General features: G+C 38.2%; 3 protein-coding genes across 4 annotated transcripts in view; 1 reads left to right on the top strand and 2 right to left on the bottom strand.

The window, feature by feature from the left end:
- pms1 (PMS1 homolog 1, mismatch repair system component) overlaps positions 1-4,222 on the bottom strand; it is a 19,487-nt gene extending 15,265 nt beyond the window's left edge. The window contains exons 1-5 of one of the 2 annotated variants that reach the window (XM_027016454.2): positions 4,101-4,222; positions 3,280-3,422; positions 3,009-3,191; positions 2,787-2,889; positions 2,542-2,705 (exon numbers count right to left, since the gene is read on the bottom strand). In XM_027016454.2, coding sequence (XP_026872255.2) covers positions 2,542-2,705; positions 2,787-2,889; positions 3,009-3,191; positions 3,280-3,411 — 582 coding nt within the window. In that variant the 5' untranslated portion in view covers positions 3,412-3,422; positions 4,101-4,222. Of the gene's footprint in view, positions 1-2,541; positions 2,706-2,786; positions 2,890-3,008; positions 3,192-3,279; positions 3,423-4,100 lie in introns of those variants that run through there. The other variant, XM_027016455.2, reaches the window with a different exon arrangement.
- Positions 4,223-4,388: 166 nt separating this feature from the next.
- On the top strand, positions 4,389-7,650 carry ormdl1 (ORMDL sphingolipid biosynthesis regulator 1). Its single transcript, XM_027016434.2, has 4 exons — positions 4,389-4,570; positions 5,722-5,904; positions 6,439-6,590; positions 6,731-7,650. The coding sequence occupies exons 2-4, from the start codon at positions 5,731-5,733 to the stop codon at positions 6,864-6,866; spliced, it is 462 nt and encodes a 153-aa protein (XP_026872235.1). The 5' UTR covers positions 4,389-4,570; positions 5,722-5,730; the 3' UTR covers positions 6,867-7,650.
- Positions 7,651-7,984: 334 nt separating this feature from the next.
- adat3 (adenosine deaminase tRNA specific 3) lies at positions 7,985-9,733 on the bottom strand. The gene has a single exon (XM_027016433.2). It carries the CDS (start codon positions 9,127-9,129, stop codon positions 8,065-8,067), a length of 1,065 nt encoding a protein of 354 aa, XP_026872234.2. The 5' UTR covers positions 9,130-9,733; the 3' UTR covers positions 7,985-8,064.
- Positions 9,734-9,763: the final 30 nt, after the last annotated feature.

Raw genomic sequence — 9,763 nt, 5'->3', positions numbered from 1 at the left:
TCTGTGTAAACTCAGCTTGGACCATATGGCTTTTCCTGTTCTTTAGCAACTTTACCAAACTCTCTTGGGTCTGCATGATTTACCTAATGATCTATGGTGATCATACACAGACAGTTGCACACAAACAAATACCATCTATTTTTTTCAAATACTCAGATTTAGTCAAAAATACAGTTCAACACGAGGCTGCTGCAAATGAAAGGCACAACCATATATCACTCTATTAAAGCAAGTGTCAGTTCGCAAGATGGAGAAATGGACACATTTTCACACCCACATTTGCCTGTCGCTGGCATTTCCACTAGTGAGTATATATATCCAAGGTGTTGATTTCTGTGCTGCACTCAGTCCACAGTACACATCTCTGCTATGAAATACACAATTTGGTGAATGTAAAAGGAGTAGCTTGGTAATAAACAGCTTTTGGAGAACTCATGAAACCCAATGCTCAGCAAATGCAAAGTTTGGGATACATGATACGGTGAGAACTGCTGATTGGACTAAATGACTGTATGCTCCTCCTCTGATAATAAACTAAATTAACTTAATAAAAACCTAAATACCAAAGCCAATCCTCACAAATCTTTATGCATGACACATGGGTACAAATGACATGCTCTATACAATTACATGGCTGTGTATCTCAGAAGTCAAATCTGTTATTGCACTTAAAATCAAGTCTGCAATCCTCACACCACTCTGCTTGATACATTAGGCTTAGATGACAGCCTTAGGCCTTTAGCCATAGCTTTATATAATTAGGCTTAGTCTAGGTGCACTGCTAAATTTGGATGAAGTCCAGTTACAGATTCACTGCATTTAGAACAAGGTAAAGCATGAACGCAGGTTAAACTCTTAATGGATGAAAATCCTTCACGCAATGTGACTGTGTTATGGACTCGCAGCATGCTGTCAGCGGTGCATATAGTAAGCCCTATGTACCTTAAGGGTACTATGAATACCTCCTTCAAAGAGCTGTCATAAGTAAAAGCCTATTCAACGTCTGCTTTCCAGGAAAGCTGTGATTGGTGGTGGAAAGTTCCCTCTGTCTGACTGTGCTGTCAGAATTTAAACTATGTCTTGGCAGGCAAGCAGGTCTTATGTTATCTTTGACAGCTAACAGGATGTGATTGTGGAAACCAAACCAAAAACATATTTATGACTTCAACCAGTAGGAGAAACCATCAACGATAAACTAATTTACAATGTCTGATGTTTTAAAAAACATCACATGTATGAAAAAATATAGGCATGTGGGGATCAACACAAATTAGAGCTGTGACATGAAGCTGGATATCAGAAAGTAAATAACTGTAGTGGGAGCATTACATGCCTTAGTAGTGGGACCAGTGTAATACATTTGTTGACATATGAAGCCACCCTGTGGCCAAAAACCTTCTTGCATGTAAATAACCCTGCCCAGAACTCACTGGCCACTTAAATGAGGAATGATGCAAAGTATAAGAAATCTATAACAATAATTTCAGGGGGAAAAAAAACTTCTTTCGTACCAAATTAATTTGAGCTTTTGTTATGATCAAATGCATAAATATTCAAAAGCTGTGCATAAAAAGTGCTCAAAGTTTGAACTGACCCAAATTAGGTCAAACTACAGTTATTTACTATCTGATGTCCAGTTTTATAATCACAACACAAAACTGTATTGGTTCCTAAATATCCTTTTTTTATGTAATGTGTTTTCCAAACATGAGACGTTGTAAATTTGTTTATTGCTGACGATTTCTCCTACTGGCTAAAAACATAAAATACATTCTTGGTTTGGTCTTAGGTGTCTGCATAACGTACAGTATTGAAGCAGCTTTATATCCTTGTTAGGTCAATCATATGAGAATTATATGGCAGCCCTTTTTATACACTCCCAGTCCAACATGTAACTGGACTGCATGTTGCTGCATCATTATTTAATACAAAAGAGAGAAAACAAAAAGGTAACTAGTTGACTGCATGTGTGTCATTTGCATGCAACTCTTCCTCCTGTCTCTCAACATGTACACCAAAGAAGTGTTGATCATTCTAAAAAACTAGAATTAATCAATCAGGCACAGATATGTAACACATAATGTGTGTCAAAATCAACATTTCGGTTCATTGTTAAGAAGCAAGAGTGCAATAGTGAAGAGCAAGAAGACCAATAACACCGGACCAGAAGTACACCCGCATGGCATTAGCTTACCACAGGAAGCAAACTACTAATAAACATCAAAAACAGAAATAATTGAGGGTTAAAAAGTCCCCTCAAAACTGAAGTGGCTTATGTATAAAAAGAACAACCATTCTTATATATTTCACTCAATATAGATTTAAAATGTCATTGAATAAAAAGCTACAAAAAACACTTTAACCTACTAGGCACTGTTTTCAATCATATATGCTAAAGGATAGAGTCAAAAACAAATTTGGCCAAATCTATTAACATGGAACGGGAAGCATTTTGTAGCCTCTACTGAAAGAAAAGAATGCAGAACGGTCAAATGCAAACATACACAGTGAATAGGAAATGGAGAATGCAGGCTTCCAGACCTTATTATGAGTCAACGTGATCCTCAGCTCTGGCTTAATAATTGCATAGGCCATCAGCAAATCCTGAACCTTCTTGAGTTCCTCTTTGCATTTCTTTGAGCTGGAGTAATATTGTCTTCTGACAGGGAGGTTCTTGAACAGTCTCATCACACACACAGTGGTGCCTAAATAAATGGCATTTTTAAAGTAGTTGTTCTTTTTCTTGTTTTCTGCTTGTTTGACTTATGGATGGAAAAAATGCTTACCTTGTCCAAGATGAGATGGCCTCTTGGAGACAATGTGTCCATTGAGGTCCAGTGTATACTGAGTGCTAACATCATCGTCAGCTGTTCTGGTGGTAACCACTACCTTGAAGTGCACATTAAGGTCAATTTTTTTTTAAAAATTTTTAAAAATCACACACTTTTGCTGTTATCATATCATTCTATAATAAGATGCTCAATAAGGTCAGTTGAAATAATGAGCACCTCAGAAATGGCACATATAGATGCAAGAGCTTCTCCTCTGAAGCCATATGTGTTAAGATGCTCCAAGTCTTCATGGCACGAGATTTTAGAGGTGTAGTGCTTCAAAGCCATAGCAGGGACATCAGCTGTTTTAATTCCACAGCCATCGTCTCGTACCTCAATACGATCCAAACCATAATTCTCCTACAATTAAAACATGATATTAAGAATTGAGCTGCTGCAGTTTTAATGTTGACATCAGGAGCAACCTGTGCACAAATTATGCACTTACCAATTTAACTTCGATTCTTGATGAACTGGCATCAAGTGAGTTCTCAATCAGCTCCTTGACAACGTTTAGGACACATGTGATCACTTGGGAGCTAGAGAGTAGACGCACAGTCTCCAGAGGAAGTGCTTTCATGGTTATTTCATCTAGAAGGCAAATATAAGCCTTCAGATCAGTGTACACAAGTGTTCAGTTCCAGTGTATCTGCGCTTCTACACTTTAAGATGCCAACTTTAGCTCTTCGTGAATTTAATGAACAAATCAAAGCCACACAAAGGAAATTAGTGTATAGAGCCCACATTCCAGTACACAGCAAACGTTCGTTAGAGAATCAGTGACGGAAGGGAACCAATTCATTAGTTTTTGATGAGCGATAATGTGACCAAGTGAAATACCATCATTTTAATTATTTTATCGTTTACATATACTAACACTCTTGACACAAATACAGCTAGCTAAATCACAAATGCGTACGTCTTAATATCCAGTGCCGTGTGGTGCAAAGACAAATATAACTTTCAAAACTTTTGAAATATAACAAATGCTCCCTACACTTGATACTCGGTACACCACACCACACAAAAATAAGTGACAGAGTGATGCCAAACAGGGTTTGGGAGAAAACAAACTAGCTAGCTAAGCTTGCCAATTAATCAAAAATGTAACCTAGTCTACTAGCCAACTTGTACTTAATCAAGAAATATAACGCTAGACTACTAACGCTAACTAACCAGCTAAGAAGCCTGTTAATGAGCGCGCTTGCCAATAGCACATGTAAACCTTTAAGACACAGGAGCCTTTTATGTCTGCACAAATTTACTCACCGACTTTCAAAGTAGATGAAAGCCAGATTTTAGGGGGAGTTTTTTGGGTTTTTTTAATCAATCATCAATCGAAAACCTCTCATAATTTTCCCATATTGATACTAATGTAAAAGTAAACACACCAGTTTATTGTAGCGGAAGTAACGTAAAAAGCGCCTTTTTGTCGTAAACTCAATTCCCTAAGATGATTGGCTGTTTGGATTGTCAGTCAATTCGTCAAACACAGTAGACGGTTTTGTGCTAGTTACAACGTCAACTAGCCAGCTAGCTACAACGTCACGACGTCTCAACGTCAGCTAGTTAGCTAGCTACTCACGACGTCACATCGTCAGCTAGCTAGCTAAGCTAGCTAAGCTAGCTATTTGTGCAGCCAGTTATACCGAGACGGGCAACGGTGCTGGCCGTTTATCTGCAGTAATAGCTACAGGGTTCAGTGTTCAAAACCAGCAGATTTGGACTAAGGCACTAACGTAAGTATTACAAACCATGTTGCAGCGCTGTAAACATTTTGCTGGTGTTTACAGAATAACTACGCAAGGGGTTAAATGCGTTTTCATGTTGACCTACATATCGCTCAACTAGCGTCAAAACAAATCAACTGGTGTGGTGGTCGACCACCGCTGGATTTGTAACGGTGATTCTGCTGGGCATTGGCATCGCCTTGCCATTGGGAGTAAGCTGCAGAATAAAATAAACAACGACGTGCTTGTCAAATAGCGTTATCTAGCTGTACAGCTAAAATATAAAACACAATCGAAAACTTGATTTTAGTCATAGCTAACCAGCTAGCTAGGTTAGTTGGTCAACGTTACCTAGCTCGCTATGTATGTTAGCAAGGCAAGCTAAAATGAATGGTCCGTAGCTAATTAAAACAAGTTAGCCAAGTACTCAGCTATCTTTAGCTAGCTGAACTACTTAGCTAACTCGTGGGAGAGTTAGCTTATCTTCAGAGTTCTGTCGCAGAGCTCTAAATTGGCTTGCTAAACTGGCTAGCTGTTGGCTAATTGGGGTAATGCTGAACTTCCTGAAGTAAAGTGTCTTAATTTCTCTGAAATTTAAGTAACTAGCTAGCTAAGTATAGACAAAAAGACGAAACGTGGCAAAGGAAGCCTTTAGATAATCTTATCAGATATACAGTTATGTAAACAAGCAGTCATGTTAGGACAGAATACATTGTGCAACTGAACTTTGAATTTAAAACAGTCGCTTCAGATTGTCTAGCTAATAACTGATAAAATGTGGCCAATGTGGGATAGTTTTTAAAAAGTAGTAGCTAGACCCAGAGGGCCTTTGCTAGCTAGTCAGGCAACAATTTCAGCAGTATTTTTGTTGTAATATTTTGGTTTAGGTGTTTGCTGGTATACGTTTTGTTGATTTTAAAAAACGTCAGGATGGGGAATTAATCTTCACATCTTCACGGGTACAAAAAAAACCTTAATGACGGTATACTGTTAGCTAGCGGACTGAGCTTAGTTGGCTTTTTAAACTTATATACCCTAACATAGCTAACACAACGTATTTTGTCATTTTTACTGACATACGTCTTAACACTGGTTCTCAGTGATGCAATTACTTACAGTACTTTAACTCATTTAAATGTACCCCTCTGTTTCCTCCTCAGAAAGTCAAGATGAATGTTGGTGTAGCTCACAGTGAGGTGAACCCCAACACACGGGTTATGAATAGTAGAGGGATCTGGCTGACTTATGCATTAGGTGTAGGAATGCTTCACATTGTGCTGTTAAGCATTCCTTTCTTCAGTGTTCCTGTCGTGTGGACCCTTACAAATGTTATTCACAATTTTGTGAGTATCTACTGTTAAATAATCAATTGTTTTACTTGGCACTGTGTTGCAATCTCAGTAGGTGGCATTTTCACCTGTATGTTCATGTCCTGTAATTAGCTGACCTCCAACAGTTGCCGCTTCCCTAGTTCTCACACAATATTATGTGATGGCTCACTTCAACAAAGAAGCAAGATCGTTAGCATATCATTTGCAAAGTTCACACAGTCTGGTATATGGTAGAGCATCCATACTGTAACACGATGATGAGAGAAGCTATTCAAGTGCTTTATTTCCTGCCTTTTGTAGTTGGCAATAATAGACCTATCATGGTCAAGCAGTAGTGACAAATAAATTAATTCTGCTTTATGAAGCTTAAATAAAACTTTGACTTCAGGAAACTTTGATTTTTGGTGAAATAAAATTACCATCCCTCCTTTGTTCCATTTAATCCCTTATTTCCTATTACCATAAATATCTGTGCTATGCACACCAAGAGCATAAAACACGGTGTCACCATTTGAAATATGGCTGTACATATGTGTTTCCATGCAGGGTATGTATGTGTTCATGCATGCAGTGAAAGGCACACCATTTGAAACTCCAGACCAGGGCAAGGCCAGACTCCTTACACACTGGGAACAGCTGGACTATGGCGTGCAGTTCACATCCTCCAGAAAATTCTTCACAATTTCACCAATCATTTTGTATGTGGCGTAATTTTGTTTTGTCTTTTTTTTGCGCTTAGCAGATTACTTTAATGTAGATAAGCATAAGAATTTTCATAGCTATATATCTAATATACTGTATCGCTCACGTTTTAAATGCTTATTTTTATTTCCTTTAGATATTTCCTGGCAAGCTTCTACACAAAATATGACACAGCTCATTTTGTGATAAATACTGCTTCCCTCCTGAGTGTGCTTATCCCAAAACTGCCACAGCTCCATGGAGTGCGGATCTTTGGAATCAACAAGTATTAAGCTCACTGTTCAGAGGAAACAATGCTGAGACCAGCTCTCCAATGAGATTTTGCCTCATCCGATAGGAGAATAGGAAACCCTCTGTGCTTTGTGACGCAGTTTTGTACAGTGTGTATAATTTAGTGTTAGTCCATGCTTAGATGCACCTGAAGTTATTACAGACATATGTGATAATGCCTTGTGCATTAACTTAAGTGAATATTTAATTTTTTTTTCTTTCTGGTCCTCGTGGATCTGGGCTGGCCCAGGTCTCAATGCTGTTTGGAGTCTTTTGTTTGTTTTTTTCCTTATTCACAAATATTAACTGGTTTTGTTTTTTTTGTTGTTTTTTTTTTTTGTAGGCGCTCATTAAACCATGAGGAACTAATGCTTTTTGTTTAACATCACATTTCTAAATTTAAAAAGCTGTTTTTAAGAACAATTCTTTGTAAGAATTGGACCCAGTAAATTTTGTTTTCTTCTTGTATTAGTGCTCTACAGAACAGAAGTCTTGCATGATTTTTGGAAAGACTTGCTAAATCAAGTATTTTGATAGTGTGAATATGTATAGTCCTACATTGGGTTGATGTCTCAATACTTAAACATCCATTAACAAGAGTAGTGTTTACTGTCTGATATGTTTATGTACTAATTCATTCAAGTGTGCTTGTTTAGGATGTAATGGTAAGTCTGAACTCCATTACCAAGGCAGCTAGTCCTTTTTGGCTTCTGCTTATTGTTGGTATTACTGGAGCTAAAAGAATATACATGTATGTGATAGGTCCATTAAAATGTTTGTGCTCAACTTTGGTCTTTCTTGTCTTTTCACACCATTTGTAAAAAGTTTTAAAGTGGGACTGTTTTAAGGTAGACAGTGTAGATTCTTGGGAATATGAAATAATGAACATAATCCTTTATATTTATGTGGATGTACAATTTGTGATGTATATAGATTTATGTGGTTAAAACAATCCAAAAACATTCCAAGATGCTGATTAGAGTCCTATCACAACGAGGAGTAAATTTCATTGGATTACAATAGCTGTGTATTGTCACAATAATCCCAATCTAAACACAGTGTACAAATTATGTAATTAGCTGTTATGTACACTTGTTAAAAATGTAAACAGTCCAGATAATTAAAAAAAAACTTTTAATTATGACCTTAACCTTGGTAAACTTGAACTTAGGAAACTTAAGACTAAAAACAAGTATCAATTTACTTTAAGGTCTGGAGCTCTGTGCAGGCCTGTAGCATCACTCCTTTATAGACTTCAAAGTGGTGATTCAAATTTTTTTGACAATGAATTTTATACTTGGTTCCTAAGGCACCATCTGCTGATGTTGTTCCATAGAAAGCCCTGTTTATCCTTGAATGGACTAATGCCATGGCACACATCATACACGGCTCCCGGGTGACATAGAGGTCATATCCCGTGCAAATGTATGGCTGAGTGTTTTCCTTCACAATGGCAGTGTTGCAGGGATTTCCCAACATGGACATATCAACATGACATGTGGCAGGCACTGGGTCAGGGACTCTGTATTTGCAGGCTGGGTACTTCTCATACTGGTAGGCACCTCCTCCTTGTGAATGGGCCACAAGGTCAATGCATACCATTACAGCGTGATGAAGTGAATTATTGCCTCGCCTGCAGTCGTGAGCTAAGGCAATGACTTGGCTGGACTGGGGATGGACGATCACTGCACCTACAGCATCCATTCCTTTCTCTCGACCTGCTCTTGCAGCCTGTATAGCCATCATCATATATTCTTGCATTTTAGCTTTCTGAGAGGAAGTGAACAACTCTCCTCTCAAAGCAAAAGTAACTTGTTTGTCCTCATGAAAAGATGTAGGCCAGTGCTTACTTGCTTTCTCAAACTGTGGTCTGGTCAGTGGAGCATTGGCTGGGATTTTGACTAGAAAAGGCTCATCTAGGCCACTGGAGTCAAAGATCTTCGAACATAGCAGATCACTAAGGGTAGGCTGTTTGCATCCCATCTCCGGAACATCACTAGCCAAGCATACAATGACCTCCAATGGATGAGGAGTGTTTTTGTCTTTGCAATTCCTTACCCTTTTTATATGTTGCAGATCTGTTAAAGGGTAGATCACAGCCAATTCTTTGACCAGACGTGAGGTTTCTCTCTTCTGAATGATAGGGGCTGCATAAGCATCCAACAGTTTAGTGTCCTGGGACTTTTCATCTGAGAGAACAGGGAGGACATCCCAAGAGTTTGTGTCATAATCCATGCCTTTCCTCCGTTTAGTCTGGGGCTCCATCTCCTGTGCACTTTAAAGTAATAAGCGTTTCCAAATGTTATCTGAAAAAGGAATCCATATGATCGTCACTGAATTACTGATCGACTTCCAAGAGTTCAGCTTTTGCTAGTATCCTCAAACAAAAATATTCATGAAAAAAAATGTCCTTCTGGTGTTTATTTAGCTGGCCGATTTATCAATTTATACGGAAGCAACGATCGTTCTAAAACGAAACGACAAACGCAGAATGACTTTTACCACGAGCGGACACTAAGACACGAGTTTAAAATATTATTAGCAAATGAAATAACTCGCCCACCACATTGTAAATGTGAAAGTAACGATTAAATAGCGCAGCAGAGAACGTTGCCTTTTAAAAACCTTTGGGCACGCTACAGAGAAGACCTTCATATGTTGTCGTCAATATACCAATCCCCTCGAAACAACTTGGCTCCTTTAGATGGTTCTTCTGTCTACATTATCTAGATAGATAGTAAGTTTCTGCCAGTCAACAAAAGAAAACTTGATATGCTTTGGTTAAAGCTGCTTAATATAACCCCGTCTGCACTACTTCACCTAACTATACAAGGATTAGACATTTTAGTAGCGCACGATTACATTTGTCCTGTTGTAGATCGAATATATTTTTGTGTAA

The sequence above is a fragment of the Electrophorus electricus genome, chromosome 2 (assembly GCF_013358815.1).
Source record: "Electrophorus electricus isolate fEleEle1 chromosome 2, fEleEle1.pri, whole genome shotgun sequence".
NCBI classification, from domain to species: Eukaryota; Metazoa; Chordata; class Actinopteri; order Gymnotiformes; family Gymnotidae; genus Electrophorus; species Electrophorus electricus.
This window is presented reverse-complemented; position numbering and strand designations above follow the sequence as displayed.